Consider the following 26,603-nt stretch of genomic DNA (forward strand, 5'->3'; position numbering starts at 1 on the left):
AATGTAAGAAGCATTTAGAGTTCTATTAGATCATGTATCTTGAAACAAGTCAAGTGGGCTGTATTTAAAGGATAAGGCTTTATGTGTCTGAAAAAATGCTTTTAGAATCTCCAAATGTGAATTCCTGTGTGATGCTTCAGGGAAGGGGTCCATATGGTCTTGGGGCATAGGAACAGAAAAAAATAAGCTGACGAGTAGGTTATATTATCAGTGTATATCAAAATGAGGTGCTAAAATCTCAAAAGCAGGAGGAAACTTGAAAAATCAGATAAGATTCATAAAGAGATAAGATGGTTGCAAGATGCAAAACATTACTTCCAATGAAAGATTCAAAGATGTCAATCAAGCTAGCTTATGAAAAATATGCCAAGAGATGCCTTCACTGCCTGTCCATCCCCACCAGGATCAGAACTTGGGTTCTCCAGGCCAGCAGATAAAAGTGTAACTACATCAAATAGCTGGGAGCTGAAAAGCTACCCTGATTCCCTGATTCAAAAGTGAAATGAAGCTCATTTTTTTTAAGCTGAAAATATTTTGTGGCTGGAAAAAACATATCTAAGGTGCTCTGTTTCACTGGAAAATTTTAAACTTGGGCTGGCAAACTATCTAGAGGAGACAATCCAGCCAGTTCAAATCAGGATTAGATGATCATTGCTGTGCTGAAGATCAAATTTGCTGTAGATTAGCTATGTTGCCTTTTGAGATAAGAAACTGGAGGGGGGGGGAGTTAGGGCAAGACAAAAAAGAGAAGAAAGAGAAAAAAGAAAAAAATTAAAAAGAGAAAAAGAAGAAAAAGGAAAAAAAGAGAGAGAGAAAAAAAAGAAGAGAGATCAGAAAAGAAAAAAAATTTTTTTCTCAGGCAGTTTAAGTGCATGGATAGCTGGCTGAGTTAACAAGAGCTCATACAAGTCCTATGAGGAGTGGCTGAGGGACTTGGGGTAGTTTAGCCTGGAGAAGAGGTTCAGGGGTGACCTTGTCACTCTCTAGAACCACCTGAAAGGAGGCTGTAGCCAGGTGGGGGTCAGTCTCTTCTCCCAGGCAACCAGTGACAGGACAAGAGGACACAGTTCTAAGCTGTGCCAGGGGAAGGTTAGGCTGAACATTGGGAACAAGTTCTTCACAGAAAGGGCAATTAGACATTGGAATTGGCTACCCAGGGTGGTGGTGAAGTCACTGTCCCTGGAGGTGTTTAAGAAAAGACTGGATGTGGCACCCAGTGCCATGGTCTAGTTGATAGGGTGATGTTGGGTTATAGATTGGATTTGATGATCTTAAAGGTCTTTTTCAACCTAATTGATCCTGTAATTCTGTGATTCTACAATGTACAGGTAGTGGACATTTACCTTAGGCTACCAGTCTCTTCTGTCTCTGGATAGCCAGAGAGATGGCATCATGACTCATTTGCTACTCAAACAGCATTCTAGGAATTGTCCCATAGGAGTATTATACTCACTCACCACAGATGGAGCCTAACTCATGGGCTTAGGCCATCTATCCCACTTTTAGATGATTTTAAGTGAGATAAATGCTACTCTCTCTTCTCAATACACCATATCAGTGGAATTTTTAGATTGCACATTTTTTAGACTAATTTTTCTGAGACATAGAAAAGGTTTTAATATATTAAAATAATATAGTAGAAGCATGAAGTAGTTTTCACTCCAGAGATAATGTTCTGAGGCATTACCCAATTTAAATTTAAAAGGTGTTTATAGCTACTTCTGCTATTAAGTTGCATGTCTTTGTACAGTGATTCTGGGATGTCTCATTAACTTCAGCAGAGCTGTGCAATGTAAAGAGAAAAGTTCTCTGCAAATGTTTTACATTAACTTTCTTGAGCATAGTCTTACTTGTAAAGGACTGACATCATCTTCCCTGAGGAAAAAAAAAAAGGAGGATTTGTCCCTTAGCATCTTAAAAGTATTTATTCCTTTCTTTCAGTATTTTTAGAAAAGCCTGAGATACAGCACACATCTTCAATATATGCAAATGTGCACTAAATAATCAGTTCCATAAATGTGGGCAAGCTGAAATAAATTTTGTTTCTACTTTCAAAACAGGGAAGATAAGTGATAGATTAAATTGATCTGCTTGTTTGCAAACAGTGTTGTTGCTTGAGCTAATTTTGAGAGTTCAGGCAATGCCAAGATAGAGGGGAAGGAAATGTTTGTTGATCTGTATTCTTTGGAAAGGACATAAGGCTGCTTACTATCTTAATGTGTCATGCATTCTGACTATGAAGAGGTGATAATATCACTCAAAAAGTGCCATAGCCTGGTTTTGGCTCTTTTTTTACTTTTTCTTTTCTGAGATTAGGAAATCTTGTACTTTAAAGTGATTGGTTTCAATCTAGGCACTTTGTCTAAATAAATGAGTCAGTGCTGTATTTTGACTCTTCTTGATTGCCAGTGTGAAAGGAATGCTTGGCTCAGGTCCATTTCCAAAGGGAGAGGAGCCAACAATTGTTGATGGGTAGAGTGTGGAAGCCAGTAACTATATGTATTTGGAAACAGCACTCTTGGCCACTGGTCTGTTTTCTTCCTATTACCTTCCTTCAGTGTTGCCACAGTAGACTGCCAAAGCACAGTACATTTGTTTTAAAAAGGAATAAAATTACCTTTAAAGAATTGTTTGTGGCTTACCCATTCTGCCTGGCCTGATGTACAATATATGTTTTGCACTGACTTCCTCAGTTATTGCAAGATGGGTCAGTACACTCAGCCTTCACCATCTTAAAATCATGGGAGTTCTATCTTATCTGTGACAGATTTCATGTTAACTTCACTATAATCTGATTTTTACTTTCCATGGTGGCAGCTGAAGCAGAAACCATGTCATAGAATGAGCCAGGGCAGCCTGACACCAGAAGTGAACAAGTATGTAGGAAATTTATTTAGGATCAGCATTTTAATATCTGCCACATGTTGTTAACATGTTAGAGTTAACACTACTGTGCATTTGGAAGAGGTGGACACAAACCTGATGCTAAATAACAAAGTCATTTGTTTCTACAATATCAATTCTCACTGTGTATTAAAGTAATTGATAGTTATGTAGAGTCAACTATGAAGTCTAAATATTTATAAAATATAATTTTGGAAGTGTAGCTAGATGGTGGCTCCATCTAGCTCTTAAGGTCAGGTTTGAATTGGAAGCAAGAATGTTCTACTTCATTATGTGCAAATAACAGTGTATTCACACAAATTATAGGACTTGCCTTTTCAGTTTGTAAGGTAACAATTGACAAATAAAGTAGTTAATTATTGAGGAAATTATATTTTTTTCTAAGAACCATACAGCTCTCTTGTCAGAAAGTTATTTATTTCCTGTGAACATTCATTGTTTAAATAACATTACCTTATCAAATTCCCAGACAACTACATTCATTCCCATAAGATCCATTTGTTCCTGTAAGAACTATTCCTGTAAGAATCTATATTTATTTGAACTATCCTTCATAACAGGTCCCTTTTTAGAGATTTTATTTTTTTTAAGTTTTGAATTTGTATTCTTATTTGAAGAGGGAAAAAAAAAAAAAAAAAAAAAAAAAAAAATCTGACATGGTTTCACTCTACTACCAAAAGCAGTAGGCTAAGATCACCTTGGTACTTAGTGGATGCTTCTGTTTATCTCGGGCTTGAACAGGACAACAGATTTTTGTGTGCCTTTTTGTGCCAAGGTGGAGTGACTTCAATTTCTGAACTAAATATTAGCCTGGGAGGAGTATTGGCAGGGAAATATCCATTTTAGAAGTTGTGAGCAATGGGTCACTCTCATGCTAATCAAAATAAGTGCAGTCATTGTGGACGTGAGGGAGAATCTGAGTAGGACTTCACTGCCACTGACCTACTTTTCTTAGAGCTTACCTGGCCTATTTGCCTGGTGTCATTTCAGAGGTATCTTGTAATTATCTTCAGATATCAGATCTACATGTTCTGATATGAAATCACTCTCAGGGAGGACCTGCTTTCATGTTGGAAGGTTAATTTGTTTACTTTCAATTTACCATTACTGGGTCTTGTTTAGCCTTTCTTTGCAAGGTTAAAGAGCTCTCAGGTATTTTTTTTCTATACCTTTGTACCTACTACAAAGCCACCTCTCAGCCATGAATTCAGTGAAGTGAAATACAGCCTTGCTCAGATCTCTGGAAATCCCATGACCTTAAAATGTGAAATTAAATCAGCTCTAATAATTTATCTGTGCAGAAGTAAAATCATCGTCATCTTTTTACATGTTTCATATATATTTTTCCCTAGATGTTAAGAATTATTTTGGACTTTTGCAGCAGTATCACAAGTGATTATTCCCATTCACACTGGGAGTACTTTACAACAATACTAGGTTTTTGCTCCAGATAAGCTCACATGCTTATGTGACATTGCAAAGCTGACACAGTTTTCTGCTTTTACTTCCTGAGATAACAGTTTTACAACTAGCTCAACCGTATTTTCATGAACTGCAATGCTCTAGAAATCCCTGACTTTAGGACACTTTTTTCCCCCCTCATTCAGCCACATCTGTGTTCTCAGTTCTCACAAACCATGCTTTCAGTGTTTAAAACAGATTTCACTGGACTGAGACAGTTAATAAATTGGTTCAGATTACACTGAAAGTGTACTCTCTATACTGTTTGCTAATTCACTAATCCCTACTCCACTTGAAACTGGTTGTGCAAATATTGTGGAGCTTTGAGAGAGTTAAAACTGATGGTAATCTCATCCCATCTAGTCTGAGTAATCCTGGATACACTTCTAGCAGCAAGGATGTTCCATGGGAACGCTATGGCAACATCAAAATGTTGGCTGTCTAGCAGGCTTACTGCATCCTGTGCATGATCCGTGAATAAACAGAGGAATTTAGTTCCCGGAGTGTCAGTCTGGCACATTTCACAAGCACTACATTCACTTACCAAAAAAAAGTCAGCCAGTTGTACAGAGAATGTGCTATAGTGACTGAGTGATAAATCTCCTGCTGTGTACCCCTGTAGATACTAACTCTAAGAAGCTAAAAATAGATCATACATGGCTTAATTCAGACAGGAAATATGCTCTCCCTCAATTTGTTTATTATTTTTTTCCCAGATGCTTTTCTCTGTTCATACTTCTTTTTTTTTTTTTTTTTTTTTTTTTTTTTTTTTTTTTTTTTTCAGTGCATTTTCTTCTTAGACTCTGGACACATGAGCATGCTTACTTAGATGTGATCTTCCTCTGAATCAAAGGCTGGAGATAAGGTCACTTGAAGTGAAGTACCAAGTTTGAGCTAAAAAGCCCAAAAGGGATATTAGTCCAGGGTTCAGTGCATAGGAACATGTTCCTATTGTTTCTAGTCTACTGCAAATGTGAACACAACACTGTGTTTGCACTTGGTTCTGTCATGCAGAGATTTCCAGCTCCTCAAAATGAATACAATCTTTATGCCCCCCTTTCCCTGTGTATCTTGAAAAAAGAAAATGCAAGGACTTTTATAGGATTATGTGGCTTTTTTAGATGGCACCTAAAATCAACAAGACGGGAGTAGGGTAGACCTTACTCCATTTAAAGTTCCCTAGACACTGATCCCATGCCTGGAAAGACTCACTGAGAAGAGACCAAAGAATCACAGAATGGTTTGGACCAGAATGAATCTTAAAGACCATCTGTTTCCAACTCCCCTGCCATTAGCAGGGACATCTTCCACTAGACAAAGCCCCATCCAACCTGATCTTGAACACTTCCAGGGATGGGACATCCACAGTTAGTGTGGGCGACATGTTCCAGTGCTTCAGCACCCTGACAGGGAAGTATTTCTTCCTAATGTCTAACCTAAATCTTCTTTCTTTCAGTTTGGAACTGTTTCCCCTCATTCTATCACTACACTGCCCAAGCCTCTCCTCATCTCTCCTGTATGCCCCTATAAGTGCCCTAAGGTTGTTGTAAGGTCTCCCCAGACATTTCCAGATGTTTTAGTGGTACTTACGATCTTGACTGAAACTGTCCAGGGAAGTTTCTCTGCAAATTATTCTCATAGTTTACCACCATTTCCATCAAAATACTTCTATCTTCAATACAGTTTTTTTCTTCTAGTTATTTGAGCTTGGATAGATTCAAGCTATCTTTGTACTGCCCAATGTCTGTTTTATTTTTCACTCCATGAATGTGAACATCATTTTTAAAGATTCTTTGGTAGACATAGGTAGAGTTCCCTGAAATGTACACAACTGAAGTGTGTTGAAAAATGATAGCATCTGAACTGACTACTATCCCACTGAGGGGGGAAACCCTAGTGTTTTCTGAAAATAAGCTTCATAAAATATATCAGTTCTACACTCAGAGACAGTCAAATAAAATTAAAAATAAAATGGCTGCCAGGGAATTTTAGGAAAGACATACACAACTAAACAGAAAATACCCTCTATGTAAGTCGAATGAATAGGCAGGGGCTACTCTTAAAAATGGCAAAGACACAGTTTAGGGAGGATGCATTGTACAACTCCAGAGAAAGGGAAAAGTGGCTGGCATTAATTGCTGTCTCTTCCAAACCATGAACTCGAGTTCTGAAACTAATATGAACTAGGATCAAAACCAACAAAAGGAGGTTATTCTTCATGCAACAGTATATGAGTCATTCTCCTTTTCAAAGAAAATGAATGAAACTGCAGATGCAACATTACAGGGGTTCAGGAGAAAAGGGGAGAAGTAATCTTAGCCCACTGACAAGACAATAACTTTGTCACTTGGCCACTAACAAGGCCAGTTGCATCCTCTGCTAAAGCCAGTGTTGCCATTATGATGTTTGATCCTTTCCTCACCTTTATAGGAGAGATAGAATTGAATTGGAAACAAGTGAATTCAATATCCTGTTTGAAGAAGAGCTTATTTATTTACTTTTTCTTGTTGTTCTGACCTTAAGTTAATACCTCTGGATAAAAGCTGACATATAAAACTAATCTTAAGACAGAAACAACGTCACGATCATGAATGCCAAATTTCTGCATTAGAACAGCTGATGAAAGTGCCTTAAAGATTAATGAAGCTTAAGGAAATAAAGCTGCAAATTTTAAAACTGATTTAAAAGAGTAACTTATATGTACAAAGGTGGTTTAAGTTCAAAACCTCCCAGCACAACATACTCAAGCATTATTTTTGTTGAACAAAACAGTGAAAACTCATCTCTGCACATGTTTAAAGATTGTATTTTAATCACAGACTGAAACAGAATGATTTACAAAACTGATGGTTAGATTTAAAACCAACCACTACACCTTTCTGTTGGAATATTTCCCCCACACCCTATCAGATTAGGGATTCAAGTGAAGAACAGAGCTGTTCACGTTTGCCTTTGGAACTGAACAGTGATTTCCAGGATGATGACTCATGCTGCAAGAATTCACCTAAGATGCTTTTCAATGCATTTCATTTACCCAGCTGATAGTGGCTTCTTCTAGGGAAGCCTGCTGGCTTCATCAGAAATCCCAACCATCTTGCAGCTTTCTGTCCAGAGCCTTCTCTGCAGTTCCTCATCATATGCTAGGTCAGCCGACTTTGTCCTTTCCTCATTGTAAAGGTAGCAGCCACCGGCTCCTTCCACCTTGGGCGAAACTGCTGCATAGATGGTTGTAGAGGCTCCTTCCTCTGGGGTCTGCAGAAACAAAAAAATCCAAATTCAAGTGAGGCAGGTACAGCAGAAGAATCATATCACCACCATAGGACCTTATCAGTGGAGAACATTTTCCCCAATTTTGCTTTACTCTTCTGGTCCTTATGCAAACCTGAAGCTTGTAATAATAAGAAAACCACTTATTCAATTGGCAGAGTCCATTTCTTTAACAGTGCTATAAGATAGCTTAAAGCCAGAACAGATATTTGGAAAACTCCAGTCTATTTTTTCAAGAGTTAGTCAGATGGAGCATACAATATAATTGATTTAGCATTCACAGTTAGAGCTAATAAACCCAAAAGCAAGCACAAATATTAAAATCCTGATTTAATTATTCATTTTGCAAGGATGAAAGGGTCTGTGCTCTGCCTTAAGAAGATGAAGGCTATGTTGTACATGCAATGGGTTCATTGTAACAACAATGTGACATGAGCAAAAGATCATGGAAACCATGACAGCAAATCAAGATTTTGCAGTTCTGTCCAAGCTGGCAGGTAAATGAGGGAACTACATTTTAGACACAGCATAGTTATCAGGGTACTGCTCTGTCATAAAGCAAAATGCTGAATGATCTACAATGCCTGATACACCATGAGTATTAAATGAAAATTAATAAGTGAATAGCTTAGAGTGATAACTCCTTTCATCCTGAGTATATGCAAAAATTTTACACTCTGCATTCAGAAGGATCACACAGCTACCACTGAAATTATTTCCATGGCATTTTTATTTTAATTAAAGGACACATTTAAAACACAATATTTGATATGCTTTTCCTTTATCAGTGATATAATTATGATCAATGCCTGCTTGATAATAATGTATCATTTTGCAATCCTTACAGTCATTATCTAAGGCATTAACTGTACTGATGCGGCTCAGAGCTTTGTCTGCAGCACCTGACAGGATGCCTTTTCCTGAAGAACTCACTTGATGAATGAGACAGTAGTGAATAGGTTACTCAGTGCCTTAAAAAACCTAATAAATCTAAGTAATTGGAAGCTTTTTGTTACATTTCGTTTTTTTAGAAAATGATTGTAATATGATATTCTGTCTAAAATCACTTAAAAATGTTCATTTACCTTGGTTCAGTACTCTACTACTACTTACCCTTCTTTATCCTTGAGGAAAATAGTGCTATTCATATCCAGTACATTATGTAAATAGCATAAAGGGCCTGCAAAATTCTTTGCTCACAGAGTGGTTATATACTGAGCAGCGGTATAAAATATCTTGATATTGTAAAATAGAACAATGATGAATATAAGCATTCATATTTTATACAACTTATTCTAGATGACAGAAAAAAAAAAAAAAAAAAAGTTTTTTTAATATACTCTTGTGCTCTACTTCAAAAAAGCAGTGACACAGATAAACCATTACTTCAAGTGATGGTTCACTGGACTTTATGTTCCTGAGTTTAACAGCTCTCCAGCAAAAACAAGCATAAATGTCAATATCATGACTCCCAAATCTTAATGACAACAGCTCAACACTAAAATACTTTAGAAAAATTGTCTGTGGGTGGAATTTGTGTGATTATGTTCTTATGAGCAAGGGTCTCTACAGCCTCAGAGACTGGTTGGTATGGATATTGTAATAGCATCAGAAATACCACACTGCCTCTGCTGATTCAGTGGTAAGGTTCTCCTGGGATATGCAGAATTTTTCAAGACTTTTACTTTTAATGATATGCCAATTAAGTTCCCTACCAGAGGAGATCTATACCAAGAGAGTGGTCAAACACAGGAGCTGGTTTCCTAGAGAGGTGGTTGGTGTCCCATGCCTGTCAGTGGCATTTAAACAACACCTTTAAAGACACGCTTTATCATGTGGTCAGTCATGAATTGGTCACTGCTGTCATAGATCCCTTTCAACTGAAATAGTCTATTCTATTCTATTCAAAATAATATCAAATATTTTAAATAAAGGTTGTGCATTAGTTGAAAGTGCTTACATGCCCACACTGTCGCTTATAAGCACAGTAACACTGAGCATCCATTAAAGTCAGCTTGTGTAACTTTTCATACTATTTACTTTGCTCCTCCCATCCACCATCTGTAATATGCTGAGTTGAAAGTTCGGTACAAAATTCCTATTTAGCTTCTACCACCTGGTGCAAGAAGCAATTATATAAACATACAAGGAAAAAACCCAACTACACTATGTTAAAGAATTAGCCACCACATGAAGTGTGCAAGGCCAGGTTGGACGAAGCCCTGAACAGCCTGGTCTAGTGGAAGATGTCTCTTCCCAAGGCAGGGGAGTTGGATCTAGATAGTCTTTAAAGTGTCTTCCAACCCAAGCCATTCTATGATTCTAAGATTCTAGGTATTATGGAAATGTGATAAGGAAAACAATTTTTTCAGTGCAACAGAGAGTGAGTTGCTTGCATATGACTAATGAATTGTCTTATTCCATCTTCTGAGTGCTTAATTAATGATAAAAGTTTTAATTTCTCCTTTCCTTATCTCTTCATTGTTTTGGCATATTTTCTGTTTTAACGAAAGAAAAAATGAAACCCTGCACCAGGAGTGCCCTGCCCTTCCTGCTGGGCAGTTGACCTATTTGTTTTGAGAGGCTGGAAGTAAAACACATATTGTGATTCCTTCTCTGGATCTTGTCCATGCCTACTATGGCAGCAACTGCACATCCACACACAGAGTCAAGACTCTGGGAAAGTGTTGGGTCTACTACACACCCCAAAATCAACTGCAACAAACAAGGACACACGGACACATGCAGACATCTTGTCTGTGCACCAGTGCCTGAAGATCTCTTGGGAAGGATGAAACTGGAAACAGGCTGCATCCACTGGAGCAATTAATGTGCATCTGGACAAGGAGCAGGATGAATTGTTCCAGCAGTGGCAGACTCACTACTCGTTGCCAACTTTCCTTTGAAGAGCTTATCCATAGCTTTTCTTTTACAACATGATAGGCTATCAAAAGATGAGGAGGAACCACAAAGCCCTTGTAAAACAGCCACAAAGAGGGAAAGCAACACATCTGACCCACCCTTTGATGCCAGTGGCTTTCTAGGAAGGAGACCACCTGATAAAGGACCAGAGAAATCACCAGCCAGTAGACAAATATCTTGACTTATAAAATCCCAGGATGTTTGTCATGATGCTCTATACAAACATACAATGAAAAAAAAAAAATCAACTACACTACATCAAGGAATTAGCCATCACTTGAAGTGTTCAAGGCCAGGTTGGATAAAGCCCTGAGCAACCTGGTCTAGTGGAAGATGTCTCTTTCCATGGCAGGAGGGTTGGAACCAAATGGATTTTAAAGTCTCTTCCATGGAGTATTATACCAAGGGTTCCAGGTAGACAGGAAGTAATAACAACTATAATTCAAATCACAGGAGAGGATTCTTTACACATTAATAAACAGTAAAACAATAATATTCATATATACAGAATCAGTAACATCTTGTTCATTAATTGACTGAATTTGTCCTAAGAAAAAGGGGATGCCTATAAATTCCACAATGATTCTTCACTCTTCAGTTCCTAACGTATTGGCGCTGAATTTTATTTTTAAATCGGATTTTTGTTTACAAACTGTTGTATTATTAGTATCCAAGGAACTATAATTAATGCCTTTGTAATATACAAGTAAAACTGATTTCTGCTTAACTTCTTCCTAATGAGATTCTGAACCCGTATTTCCCTTCACTTCTTATAGTTTTGATCACAACTTTTACTTTCTTTTTCAATGAACTATATGTTTGTCTTCAACAGTAAATAAAAATCAATTTAATTTAATAAAATTATATTGAAAGTACTTATCTTTCCTCATTAGATGTATAAGTTGTGGAAAGAGAGAAAAGATAGCAAGTGACCAGTTTATGTAAGCAAACATACATAAAATGACATTATTTTGGCACTACCCATTCCCAAAGAAAAAGCCTTTTTCTTTTTACAGAAGCTCTGATATTTCTCTTTTTTTCCTTAAATATTCATCAATTATAACTCATCAACAAATAATAGTTTTCCCTCAATATGAAATGCAATATTCTGTTCTAGGAAAACTGGGACAAGTGCTAAGAGGGTTTGTATTTTAGTATGCTTTTTTAGGACTTGCTAGTTCATGCATTTTGATTAATGCAATTTTAAGGGACATATAATTTTTGTCCATACTAGGTGCTAATTCTTGCAAAATGTGTTAGCTGACAACAGTCAGTTCCTACAGCCATGTTGCCATGAAAAGTTACGTCTTTTTCATTTGTCTAAAACAGGTGAAATATCTTAACTCTAGAAATCATGTCTGCATCAGTTATACATGATAGCTTCATGGTGCTTTCCATGGTAATCCATGTACTCATTCATTTACACCTTCCCCTGAATTTATACCTCAAGTCCTGGGCAGACAGTGTGTTATGTCCATCAGAAACCAGAGAAAACTGGACAGGAAAAAATTAAATAAGCTCCTTCTCTGTAATCCCTTCATTTTCTCAGTACCACTTGCAGCAACTACCAGCAAAGAGTGTCAACTGTTTTATGTGTCATAAGCACTGTGACAAATAGTTTGAATGGAAGCATGCATGTACTTCTATTTGTACTGGCTAAAAAAGTTTGCCATATGATTGAAAGAGCAGCAGTGATACAAGCCATGGTATCAGGGGACTTATGACTTTGGAATAGCTTCCCCTCATCCTACTCAATCAGAAAATTTTACTTGATTTATATTTCATGAATTCAGAACTCTGCCATCTTCAGACATTATAGGAGAGAAAGTTGGGCATAGAGGACAGAGAGCAGCTGGCAGAATCACTCACTGACATCACAGTTGAGTTTTGAGAGACATGAGCAAGGGGTCAAACAGAGAGATGTGCACATCAGACTGCCTGGTAAGCTGTAAGATCACTTAATGTTGAGGGGAAAAAAAAAGAAAAAAAAAAAAAACACATGTTAAAACACCTTTATCCCTATAATTTGTGCTGCAAAATACATCAAGTATTGATGGAATAACCCTCATCAGCAACATTAGCTAGTCTCATCAAAAGTCGGCTTAGAACCATGGTCCTAGCTCACGTGCCATTCATTTAATCATGCACTTTTCAGTTCATGTGGGAAATCTACTCGTGAGCTGACAAGTTAAACAAGCTTGCAGATGTTTCTTGGTTTGGTTTTCTTTTTGCCACAGGTGTTCATGGTGTTTGCTCTGTGGCTTTGCTTTTTTAAATGAGTGAGTTCTATCAGGGTGTTCCTGGAGTGGGAAACAAATTCCCTGGTTCCAGCTACAGAATGCACTGAACAGGCAATCTTCTGGGTATCAGTACTCTTCATAGGCATTTTTGCCTATGTTCCTTCACCTTTATTAATTATAATTATTCTGGTAATATTTTTTAAATGCTGGTATACTACTGACTTACTTCTGTACTGAAAAACTCTGTATATGCAGAGTTTTTTTCTTTTTCTCTCTTCCTTCAGGAAAGACAATGATCATCTGTGATACCTGAGCAGTACTATGCATATACACTATAGGGATTATATAGGGATTAGCAATAACAAAGAGAACATGAAATTACTGTTACTTGGTACAGCAAAGTCTTTCATCTGCTTGGTGGCAGCTGGTGAAGGGGTGACACCCAATCACCCTCAATGCACTGTTTGACTCTCAAGAACAAAGGCAAACACAGAACATGGAATAGTTTGAAAAAATTTCAGAAACAGAATAGCTGGGATTGTGTTCCCATGAATATTAAAGCAAACAAGCTTGTGAGAAGCAAGTTACCTGTGTTTTAGGGTGCACTGATTACTATGCCCCATGAGCCACTGAATAATTTCAAAGCCAGAGGTCTTGGGAAGACACCAGGTTACTTTCTGGTGCAAGAGTCCAAGGTGAAATAACAACAGCTGCCGTAGAGCCACAGCCTCCAGGTGAGGACAAGGGGCTCTGTGTGTTCAGTGTGCATTGTGTAACTTGCACTGTCTAGACCTCCTAACGTGATTGTTGCTTTGAAAATTTCAGACAAAAAGCAATCCATTGAAATACTGAGTATGAAAACAAAGGCTAGAAAGGAAACTATGACGCAGGTGTATGGACGTGTTCAGCCACCTCTGATCAATGAGGCTGCAGCAGCTGACTGTATGTCCTGGTGAGACCAGTGGCCAGGACCAACTGTCAGGTCCCTAGGAAGCCAAACCTGCCAGAGAAGTGTGACAGCACAGCTTTTCTGCAATCTCTGCCTTCACTCAAAAGCCCTGGTTTCCATCTGTGTTTCATCTCTTTCCTTCTATTCTTTCATATGTAGCCTGCTATTATGCTATTTCTATCCAATTTCTGCCTTAATAATACACTAGAAAGAGATATTTTATTGAATATAGTTCTCCCTAGGTACTCAGTCAGCACCACCAAATTAATTTCTCTTCAATCCCCAACTTGTGGCGATGAGAATTCTTTAATAAATTCACTCCATAATAAAATTCTTCAGATTTTGTCTTTGAAAGAAATAGCAGAAATGGCTCAGTTAAAGTGTGAAGCCTTTCTCCTGGCAATGTTGTGGATGCAGAGACAATTTCTTAATCAAAGATATAAATATATAATAAAAGATGAAACTTTGATGAATTAGAAACACAAATTTTCACAATGAAAATGCATCAAAATTTGGAGGGAAGGGAGCTTTATAATCTGAATAATTCATGACCATTAGGGGAAAAATAGAAATTTTCCCTGAGCACAAGATACTGAAAGAACAGAAGCAGAGACAGGTGGCAAACAGACACAGAGAGTATCAAATCCCGAATCTCCTTTTCTTTTGAAAGCATATTTTTTAGAAAGACCTTAATAAAAATTCAGGTACATAAAGAGACTGGGAAGTCCCACCTTATCTTCACATCAGCCCCTGCATAGGTGGCTGGAATGCCTGTAGATAAGGCAGACTATGAAAGAAAGAAACTGTCCTCAAAGGACTGTCAGGGTCAGCCTGTTGCTCAGGGGACCCAAGAAGGAGGCACATGCCCAGGTCCAAATGCCTCATTTCCCATGAATTCTTTGATGCAGCTGGCAGTAGGAGGCTTTAATTGGGTTTGTTGCAGAGATATGCCTTCTGAGAAATCTGTTTTGCTGAAAAATGGCCAAGTAGCTCTGCTCTGAAGCCATGGGGTTAGTCTTGTTGCAGATTCAAAACTAGAGCAAAGTTTTACTGAGGAAGGCTTTGAACCGTCTTCTTCTAAAGCAGCTACTTCATGCTAAGCAGGTGTGCTGCTTCCGGCTAGGGTAGAGTCAATTTTCTTCACAGTGGCTGTTATAGGACTGTGTTTCAGATTTGTGCTGAACACAGAGTTGGTAATAACGAGATATATCTGTTATTGCTGAGCAGGGCTTACACAGAGCCTAGGCCTTTTCTGCTTTTTACTGCCATGCTGGCAAGGAACGTTGGGAGGAGTCACAGGTGGGACAGGTGATCCCAAGTGATCAAAGAGGTATTCCAAACAATATGACATCATGTTCAGGATAGATAAGGTATGGAGAAAAAAATGGGGGGATATTTGGAGTGATAGCATTTGTCTTCCCTAGTCACCACCATGTGTGAAGGGGCCCTGCTCTCCTGGAGATGGCTGTCTGCCCACAGGAAACAGAGAATCAATTCCTTGTTTTCCTTTGCCTGTGTGAACAGTTTTTGCTTTCTCTATTGTTATCTTTATGTCAACCCACGAGTTTTATACCTCTTAGCCTTTCTATTCTCTCTGCAATCCCACTGGTTAGAGTGAGTGAGCTGCTGCATGGGGCTTGGTTGCTGGCTGGTGTTAAACCACAACAACAGGACATCATGGGTCATGTCAAATAACATGAAATAACTTGGATTCTCAGGCAGCTGAATGAAGCTCCTCCTGGCTGGCCAGTTTTCTGGGCTGCACTGAAGAAAACTCCATTGATTTCAAGGAGCAGCTCCAACACTGAACTCACTTTAAGGTATTATAAATAATAGTATATATATATTGTAAATAATGATATATATAAAAATAATAAAATTATATCTGTGTCTTAATTTCAAACTGAATGTCTCTCAGGTTAGAATTGCAATATAATGTTGGTGATGTGAGCAGGACTGTTTGTGATCCATACTTTGCATTTTCTAAGATATTAAATAGAGCAATAAAAGAACAATGTTCACTTTTAAGCAATTTTGAAATAAAAAAAAGAACCCAACTTTACATGACTGAATTTGAGCAGGGACTTGAAACTTCGGGTCAAAGTCATTAATCATGACTGAGTCCTTTACTCATTTTGTCAGGTGCATTGAGGAATATTACTTTGCCTGGAGGCTGATCCCTAAGCTTGCTCTGCAGCAGACAGGGATGTCTTCAAAGTCAGAACTGAGATATCGCTGCAGCCACTGGAATCACATTACACTTGTTACCTCACTCAGCTCAGTAACAGTATGCAAAATTTGACAGATAGGAGCCTGCTGCCCCAGACATTGCATAAACATCCAACCAGAGACATTCATTTGCTGGAACATCCAGTCTCTAGGAAATAAGACAGGCAATGATAGGCAGAGAGAGCTGAGAAAGTACATGTACTTCACAAAATACTGAAGCCTCTTCTGGGAGCATAACACTCTGTCTGGTTAATGAGTTCTCTGGAAACCAGGTGATTTTCTGCAGCAACATATTGCTGAGGATGCCTGAGTTAAATCACTGGATATCCTCACATAATCTGGAATTTTCTGCAACACTTCTGTTTAGAGACCCACAAGAGATTTATTGAAGCAAATGTGCAGGTTAGAAGAGATGAGGAAAGAATGAGTGTCCAAAATCCTAATCCCGATGCCTTGTGCACTAGCTGTAACTGCTGTGTTTGTAAAGGAAAACACACCATTTATTTGTTTACTTCCAGCTTTAATTTTCACTGCATTATCTTACATGAGTACATAGGTCAGCCTTAGTTTCTTGAATTCTTTAAAAGACAATAGATTTTGGCAGTCAAAACAACACAGCAAAGCACACAGGAGTATTTGTGTTTGAAGTGGTAGCTGCATTTTTAGCAGCCCCAGAGAATAAGAGGCACAGCAAGGCTCAAGGCGCTGAAGACGATGCTCCTGAGTGCACATACCTCTGAACAATTTACTACCTGCCTGCCCATGCAAACTAAGATATCTTTGCTGGCTTTTGTAGAAACATAAGACTTCAGGAATAATATACATGGCAACTTCTGATTTGTAGCCCCCTACCATCATCTCTACTATTTACTTACTGTTTAATATTTGACAAGTCATGTAGCGTGTTTTCCCTTGTTAGAAAATAGAAACTGACACATCCCACTTCACAACTTTCTTATAATGACTGCTATTATTTTTTTAATTATTGCAAGAACTCAGGATGGGCATGGAACTCCTAAATATTTAAAAGAAAACCACAATATAGAAAGCCTTTATGAACTATGATGAGATCAAAAAGCAAAAAGACTATACAGAACACAGACAAAATGAAATAAACCAAAATTACATAAGCCAGCAGCTATTTCACAGTCTCTTCTGTTTTAAATTGCTACAACCCCCATTTTGCACCTCAAACAGCAGCAAGACTATTTCCAGCTGTGGGCTCAGCCAGATGGAGAAGGGCTGGGAGAAGGTGGCTGCCAGCCTTGGATTCCTATCCTGCTAGAAGCACCTCTTGGAAACAGACAGTGAAGGTGTGAAAGTGTAAATCTTTCCCTGGAGCACTAGGTAAGGTCAGCAGAGAACACTCCTCTGGGACTCAGGCAGGCCATATGCCTACACTGCCAAAGATGAAGACCAGAACTTGTAAGATGTACAAACTAACTCAAAATGACTACAGGGTGCTACATCTATACATTAATAGCATGAAAGATGAAAATCTGTCTGGGAAGATGGGAGAGATGAAAGCAAAAGTACACTTTCCTCCAAATTTCTTAGCTCTACATTGCAGTGGCATGCTAGCCGGGCTGTAACATGTCCTGCTGATGGTTCTGCTCCACACAAAGCTCCTGCATGGAAAAAGACCTTCACCTTGCAGTGCTTATCCTCATCCTGGGTCTCAGCTTTTGTCTCCTTATCCCTGAGCTGCCAGGAAGAAAGTTTAAAGTAGGAGTTTAAAGCAGGTCACCAAATACCATTGTTGCAGTTCAATCCCAGCTGGCAATAAAGCCACTTACTCCCCTCCCATCCCCCAGTGGGATGGGGAAGAGAGTCAGAAAATTATAAAATCCACAATTGCTCACTACCTACGGACTGAGGCCCCCTGAGCAGCAATCAATGGCTCCTGGCCAACTCTCCCCAGTTTATACACTGGGCATGATGTTCTATGATATGGAATATCTCTTTGGCCACTTGGGGTCAGCTGTCCTGGCCATGCTACCTCATAGCTTCTTGTGCATCTTCTCACTGAAGAAGCAGAGCAGAGCAAACTGAGAAGTCCTTGGCTTAGTGTAAGGACCACTTCGTGACAGCTACAACATCACTGTGTTATCAGCATTATTCTCATACTGAATCCAAAACTGTACCAGCTGCTAAGAAGAAAATTAATTCTATCTCAGCCCAGAACAACCATTTAGCACTGAACATGCCCCAGCTGCTCTGAGTTTCTGTTTTTTATAGAATTATTGTGCTTAAATTATAATTTCACAAAATTCCCCAGACTGAGAGGAGAAAGTCCAAACTGGAAGACAGATAAAGGTGGTGGGGAGGGAAGGAATCTTATTCTGGAAATTTGTTTCACGTAATTCCAGTTGCTGTCAATTTCATAATTTAATCTTGAACAATAAACCAAAAATATATAAATGAGAGGGTTAAATTACATCTGTCCCTAGTAACATAGCATAAAGATGGAAAACAAGAAGACCAGACTTATTTTCTGTAGTTATTTTGGTGGAAGACTAGACTTAGGCGAGAGTGACTCAGATTTTCTAATCATATCTTTTTAACAGATAGTTCAAATAACTAATTACAGATTTTAGATCCTTGATTTTGCCCAATAAATTCAGGGCTTTTCTGTTTAAGTAATAAAGCCCTTGAAAAATTACAGTTATCTTCATTTTAATTAAACTCTATTTTATCAGGAAGCAGCTTGTAAAAATAAATAAATAAATAAAAAGTAATCTTTTAAACAGAACTACCATTTCCCATTTTCTATCACAATACTATCAGATTGCTAAAGTCATGAAATAACAGATAGATTCTGAAACCATATTATTATGGAGCTGTCTATATAGTTTATCCTTTGTTACCCAAGAGAATTTCTAAGTTTAAAGGCAAAAGCTACAGTCAGTTGCAAATTGACATATCTGAATGCTTATTAACCCATCAGAATCAACTTGTTTTTAACAAAAGAACTAAAAATGCAAATGTAAAGGATGGCTGAATATGATTATTCAAATCAAGTATTTTGTTGTGTAGACTGAAAGTGAATTTAAGCTCTGTAACTTAAATCTTTTTGTTTAAATCAATCAACCTCAGAGCTCTTCACTATCTGCAAAGGAAACTATTGATGGCTTAAATTCAGAAGAAACCCAAAGAACATGTACAACTTAGACAGGCAAAGAGTGCCATTGATTTCAATGAGATTAGTCTCTAAAACTATGGCAGAAAAGATTTGAGGCACCATATCTTTAACTGCAGAACTCACTAGACAGAGAGAAAACACTGACTCTCAATCACACACTATTCCCAAGGTTTGAAATGGAAGCAAAAAACTTTTATCTTCAAAACAATTACTCAAGAGTTTCAGGTCATCGCATTTAATCAGCTAAATGATCTGAAAGGAGGGCAGGCTGGTACTCATAATGCAGAGGGAGGTATAAGCCTATGGAGAGGTGATACAGATTTGCAGGGGTTCTAAAGGAAAAACAAGTGTCAGGTCTTGCAAGTGAAACAGATAAAGGAAAGCATGAAATGGCATGTACATAAAATTGGTAATTACTGGTAAGTAAAAAGACCCAGATCTGCTATCCACTGAAGTTGTCAAATTTAATACCTAGACTTATTTCTAAGAGGTTTTTGTAAACCTTCATTAAGGTAGCAGATGGAGGAAAAAAACTTGTGTATCCATTGCAAAAGCCAGGATTGGTGACAGATGTAGTCCTTGACATGTTCTTGTTTACTTTTCTGGGTGACAGAAGTCACAGCAGAGGTGTCACATTGTTATACAGGTGACATGGTGTACACCATTCCTGTATGAATGACTACACTGACCTGGCTTTTGTTGGAGGAGGAATTGGTTCAAATTCCAAAAATAAGATCAATAATGTATGATCAAATCTCATTAACTGAAACAGGACAATGAAAAACTGGAAATGAGAAAACCATTTAATCCCTTTCACACCAAACATCTTTCCACAGTAAGCTATTAAAAAAAAAAAAAAAAAAAAAAAAAAAAAAAAAAAAAAAAAAAAAAAAAAAAAGAGTTGTGAGGCATGAATGTTAAAAATCTCAACAATCTTCCTGAAAGTTTTCTTATTCCTTTTATTTCATCTTCAGGTAGCTCCCGTCTCTGCAGAGTTTCTGTCTGGGGTTTTGATACTGGACTGATTCAGGGCTTAGGTAGCCATGGCCCAGAGGCTTGTTCTTGCAGAACTATTGATAGACAAGATAAAACAGCAAAAAATTACCCTTTTCTTTTCATTAAGCTCTCCAGGAGAGTTCCTGCTGCACTAGAATTCACAGGGCTTTTTGACATAAAGGTTAGAGCAGTTGTTTAGAATGAGAAATAAATACCGTGAGGTTTTGTGGTTTGATGAATACATTTTACTGATTCATCTGGTGCTGAAATAATTCACTTTATTTAGGAAGCTCAATATTGAACAATGCTCTTTGGTAGTGTCATTTTGCTATACACATTCTTTGGCCCTGATAGTTCAATCAACGAACCCCCCTTAGCCCCCCTCACTCCCTCACTTGAGGTGATACATGGCAAGCAGCAAAACTCCAGATGATGAAACTTCTGCTTCCCAGGAAAAATTCCAGATGAATTAATGCAGAATTGTGCTGAGGTTTAAGCAACTACTTTTAACTCATAAAAACACGGGCTGAGGTCTGTGTTTCAGACAGAGCTGGAACACCAGTGCTGGCCGCTATCCTGGCCCTCCCCTCTGACTCTCCTGCCTGCACAGCCGCTTGCTTAAAATTCTGCTCTTCACCTGCAAGTCTGCAGAGCTCTGCACCCACCTATTGTTATTTAACATGTACTTCACTGTGGAATTGAATTGTTCCAATCAAGATTAGGTTCTGTTTCTCTATGTAGTATGCAAGGCATGTCTGCAGACAAAACTTTCATCCATTTCTCTACCTGCCTTTTCATTGTGCCCTACAACAACCTCACTGATAGTCCCAGTGCTTTTTCATTCCCTCTTCTTCATGAATTCTTAATGAACACCAGGCTCTCACTTCAAGCTCACTGAAAGTGGCTGCTGCATCAGTGTGCCACTTGCCCCACTGGCTCAGACCCCTTCCTGCAGACCATAAGCCATGTGGAGGAGGAAGGGGCTCAGGGTAGGAGGGCTTCCCAGTGCAGCACCAACATTCCTTGGATCATCCATCCACGTCACTGAGCCCCTTCAGAAACTAAAAAGGGGTAAAAAGCAGACTTCAAAGCATGAGCTCTTGGAGTAGATGGTATTTACAATCTGTGGTGCAAACAAAGGAGCGAGTACAAGCCTTATCGTAGTAGAAAAAGGAGAGGAAAATACTAGGTGAAACCTTATCAATACATTGACCCAGCCAAATCTGACAATAAAGTCCATAAGAAGTGCCAAACCCCTAGAGCAGGTCGGAAAACAAAGCTCCTCTTTGAAGCAAAATAGTGATGTGACTATTGTCAGAATGTCACATTGCTGGACATGTGGGGCTGCAGTAAAGGATTGCGAGTGAGGCTGCCACAATCCCTACTGCTGCTTGGCCCTTGCCAGGGCATAGGACACTCCTGCAGCTGGGGAGACAAGCTGCAAAGCCCCCTTTACTCTGCAAATCTCCTGAGCTGATGTGGCTATAAGGGTGCCACAGTCAAAAAGCAAGGGTTTCCAAGCAGCGCAATTTTTATATAAAAATAATCTAAATGGTTGGGTTTTATCAATTGCATAAACTCCTTAGTGTCCAAAACATAACTGACTTTTGCTTTTAAATCTGTGTTCAATAAAAGATGACTCCAACTGATAGTGAACTTTGCAAAGTCTGTAACATGGTTCAAGGAAAAATACATTTAATTTCTCTAATAGCTGCTGATAGTCTGCGAAACAAATAGTTTTAATTATTTTGTCCTTGGTGAATTTCAGCTCTCATCATTTAATCAAAAAGTAGCACATTACCAACAATTGAGATTAAATGGAGAGACATACAGTAGGGAAAATAGGAAATTACATTAGCACTAAACAGTGACAAATATGTCCGTCCTTCTTCTTGCACTCTTGTCCTGATACAGCAGAACATTTACAATGCCCTGATTAAAAGAACACTTAAAACCTCAAATGACCTCTTTAGACTTTTCCCATTTATGATTACTGAAAATGTTGATGTGGCCTCTGCAATAATAATAAAAAAGACTCCTTTCACTTGTTGATGAACAATGTACAGATTTTACACATTGGTGTAAAATAAGTGCTACTCATTTTTTACTGGCACTGCTGATGCATGAAAATAACTACAGAGCTAATCAATAGGTAATGACTATATTTCAGGAGTAATGCTCTATTCAGAGGAAAAAAAATGACTGCAATTCACAAACAATTATTGACATCATGAAGCACATGAATCAATGCCCACTGGAGATCTACACGTTATTTAAAATTTCTTCAGCAATATTTGTCTTTGTTCCTTAGTCCCAGTGTAATTTTTCCTGTCTGTTATACTGTGAATATATTAAAGGTTAGTGTGAAGATATTGATGACAACTAGAATAAAATGTAAAAGCTAGACTTCTGATGGATAAGTCCAACTACTAGCAGTGGCATGACTACTGCCAGAGCACTGTAGCCATGGGATTCCATGGAAAGCTCCTTCTTGCATAAGATATTTTTGTCACAGAATAATCAAGACTTCACCTCTTAAACGTCCAGTATAACTCTGCTGGAATTCATTTTTTTAAAAGAATTTCCTATTGCTTTTTCTGCCTGCAATGGTTTGCTGCTGAGAGCAAGTGGGAGGGCGTGAGGTGGCTGGAGCTGGAGGTGGTGTGCCTCAGGGCTTACTGAGGTGTACCAAGGAGACAGATTTATCACTGGCTCCTACAGGGAACCAATGAATTCCTATTGGCCTAATTCTCTAAATATAGCCATTTGCCTTGTTTTATTGTTATCTCTGTGTAGAGCATGGGAAAATCATGAAAGGCTGAGAAAAACAGTCCAAGATACAAATCTGAATTCTCATTTGTTAACACAGGGGAGTGAACAACACATCTGTTCTTCATTTGCATAAACAAATATCTGAGATGTACAGGGCAGTGAAGAAGATGATTACCACTGGTTCTCACATTATTCTTTTTGATTCACATGTGGCTTGAGACATGGCTGTTTTACAACCTGACGTGATACTCCTTGAGATTTTTAACTGCAAATCAATTCTGCTTAGCTCAGAACAAACATCTGGTCCTTCCTTAGAAAATGAATTGAAACAACATCATGCCTACCATCACAGCACAGCTACTCAAACATCTGACAACAGTTACCAGCAGCATCTGATAGGAGAGACAGATTTTCAAAAGAATAAATTGCCCAGCTGTGACTAGAAACATATTTGGGTGACTTGCTACAGTTCTGCATAAGAAAACAGCAATCATTTTTAATTACTAACGTAATAAAATGAGGAAAAGCAGTATTGCTCTTGAAAAATCAGGAAGATTCCTCTCCTAGTCTAAATTATTATTATGAAGAATTTACAAATACTTTCAGATGACCAGAGCAGAACAAAAGCACACCAAACTACAAACATAACCACAAAAAGAAATTCAAAGAGAAAATAGCACTAAGCTACACATCTTTATACAACATGTTTCTCTAATGGGAAATAGATACCTGAGCCAAGTATGCTCTTTAACTCCTTCTCTGAAAATATAAGCTCGTTTCCAAAGAGCTCACTCAGGGTAATTTTTTTCCTTTTATTTAAGGAAGTAGGAGGAATCATAAAATAAGATTGAAAATTATCTCAGCATACACCTCATTTGGAAGTAGTGGAGAGCTGCTCAATCTTGTAAATCTTACTTTTGTGTTGAAAAGGAAATAAAATCTAGACACTACTCTGGCTGGAGCTAACTGCTGCTACATTAGGTAAGTACGAATATAACTATTTCAAAACTATAAACGATGAAGTAGGCTCAGTGAAATGGAGATAAAAGCATAGCCCAGAATATATTCACATAATTTAAAAATAAACATTAAAAAATGTATTTATGGGGTGATGAGCAGGAAAGGAGCTGCTCTTCCAAAGCTCTGCGCATACAGCCCTGCTGGCTCCTGGTTTTCCAGTTTAATTTAGAGAAAAGGTTACAATCATCGATCTCATTCCATGAGTTGTCAGAAAAGCCAGCCCTACACATTTCATCATTAAGAAGCCCCAATGAAGAGGTGTTTTAAGCATTTGCAATGGAGGTTAACTGACCACTTGCCAGCGGCTCTGTAGCTCTGCCCTTTTTTCTAATTCAAAAGTATATTAACTGGAGGACAATTGCAGATGTTCTCATACATAATCTACAGTGGCAATAAAAAACAGCAGATAAAATTAAAAGGATCCTGCAGTCTCCCAAAATATTCAGTGCTTTGCATTTCGTTAGGGTTATTTATCTATCCTTCCTAAAAATTCTTAGGTGTACTGAGATGAGTAAGGTTAAGAGTGGAAGAATATTATTGAAAACTACTTAGTAATATCTCTTTAACTTGTAAACCTACAGTAGGTAACATTTTTGGTTAGTATATGATTAAAAAGGAAATTACATTTTATTAATATAATTTTGTATATTAAAAACATCTATATGTCGAAGTAAGTAATATTTTAATATGAAAATTATCTAATCTCCACAAATTTAAACAAAGAGACTCCAAAACATGAGAGGTACTCCAGTCTCCTGAATTTTAGGAAATTTTGGAAATTCCCTTTTTCTGTGTCAAAGGCACTAAGTAACCATATTAATACTTGCAAAATTCTATTAATAAATACCTACTGTCATCCAAATTTTTACAGAAATACAAGTTGATAGTGAAAACATATAAAAACATGAAATAAAATTATTTGCACTTGCTTAACAAAAATACCTTCAACCTACCCCATATAAAAATAAAGGATTTTTTATGCAAGAATGATGCTTACATGAAGAAATACCTGGTAATACAAATGACCTAGCAATGTTCTATTTACAACAGAAACTATGGAGTGTTTAATAATTTCTTGAAGTGGAAAAGACACATGCATCTCAGTGACATGATTCATTGACAGAGATTTCCACCATAAATATAACAGAAATGCTACAGGCTGCTGACAGCAATGAAAGGTGAATGAGAGATTACTGAAATACAGCTAAATTGTGGGTGTCTTGAGACCTATGTTTCAGTTCACCACACCATTTAGTTTTTGACAGTTCAAATTTTCTGTATAATCCAAAGGATTTATTTTGAAATCTAGACAGTCATTCATATCAGGGGGCAAACTTTTACTCAGTCTTTTGGAGCACTGACACATTTTAGCTCTCATAACAGATCCATGGCCAGTAGTCTGCAGCAAGCCTATTGCTCTGATTTGAAAGACCCACCCAAGAAAGATCAAGCACCCAGTTTTGACCTCCCTATAATATCACATCATGGTTTAAATTAAAAAGGCCACAAAATCAGAAAACCAACCAACCAAAAAAAAAATTAAAAAAATTATTATTATTTTGAAGCATGTAGTATAATTTCTCCATAAGAAAAATACAGCAGGTAAAAGTGAAAACACCAATTCAGGTCAAGGAGAGCTGACATCACAAAAGAGGAAAGTAATAACTTTCCTTCCCATAGAAAAAATCCTGAACAAACTCTGTTCTGGACATTTTAGAAACGGAAATCTTTGCCTTTCTACCTCCCATGAGTCTGCTCTGGACACTCATTTGGATTCAACTCCTCAGCTGACTTCCAGCAGGACTGCAAGGCTGCCCAATATTAGTCATCTTGAAGGTATTTTAGATGCAAACCAGGCCTACTTGGGAAGGTCTCAGACAATGGCCTTGATTTCTCTCTCTGTGGAAACAGGGGAAGCTGTGTTCACTCATTTAAGAGTCACACTGTGGCCCATGCTTGCCCAGCCTCTCTGCTGAGAGGTCCCTTAAGCATTGACCAAATCATGAAAAGCCCTGTTTAACACAGGTTAGAGACCAATTGCATGGGTCTGTCAGTTATCTCTACAGCTCCATTTGCAATTTATATTGGATACTTTATTTTTCTAAGAGCATGTACAGATATTTTGACCAGGACATTAAAGGTCTCATTTTCATTGACTGCTCTTCAGGCTGATCCATAGCTGTCATTTTCCCTTTTTCTCCTGTAACCAAAAGCAAGGACTAGCCTGTTGGACAGTTCAACACAGCTCATCAGCAAACTGGAAAAACTACTGTCAAGAAAGGCAAGGATGGAGATGAGTGCAAGAAACTGCACATCTTCACCAAATGTTTTCCTAAAGAAGAATTTGCTAGGTACTCAACCAGTTCAAAATCAAAATGTACGTTCCTTGGAAAATCTTCACTTTTGTACTCTTATACTGGATTCCTTTTTCTTTTCAGGATGGGAACAACCCAAATAAACCTGGGGCAAAAAAAAAGAGGATTCTAAATACAAAAAGAATTCAGAAGCAACAATCCGTCTTGGGACATCTCTAATCTAATTTTGCAGATAACCTATCAGCTGACCTTTTCCAAAACCTATTTAAACTTCATCATTGAAACAACACTGTTTTTATACTGCCACATTGTGGAAGCCATTCGCAGAGTATGACTCCAAAGATTAGAAATAAGTTTCTTCTTTTTTTCTTATTTCTTTCTCAGCT

At 38.0% G+C, this 26,603-nt stretch overlaps 1 protein-coding gene across 1 annotated transcript in view; it reads right to left on the reverse strand.

The window, feature by feature from the left end:
* Nucleotides 1–3,525: 3,525 nt before the first annotated feature.
* DHRSX (dehydrogenase/reductase X-linked) overlaps nt 3,526–26,603 on the reverse strand; it is a gene marked incomplete at its 5' end in the record, with an annotated part of 164,582 nt that continues 141,504 nt past the window's right edge. Inside the window, one exon of the mRNA XM_083855228.1 lies at nt 3,526–7,617. Coding sequence (XP_083711354.1) covers nt 7,420–7,617 — 198 coding nt within the window. The remainder of the gene's footprint in view (nt 7,618–26,603) is intronic.

Source organism: Zosterops lateralis, assembly GCF_965231275.1.
Source record: "Zosterops lateralis genome assembly, chromosome: 2".
In the NCBI taxonomy this organism is placed as follows: Eukaryota; Metazoa; Chordata; class Aves; order Passeriformes; family Zosteropidae; genus Zosterops; species Zosterops lateralis.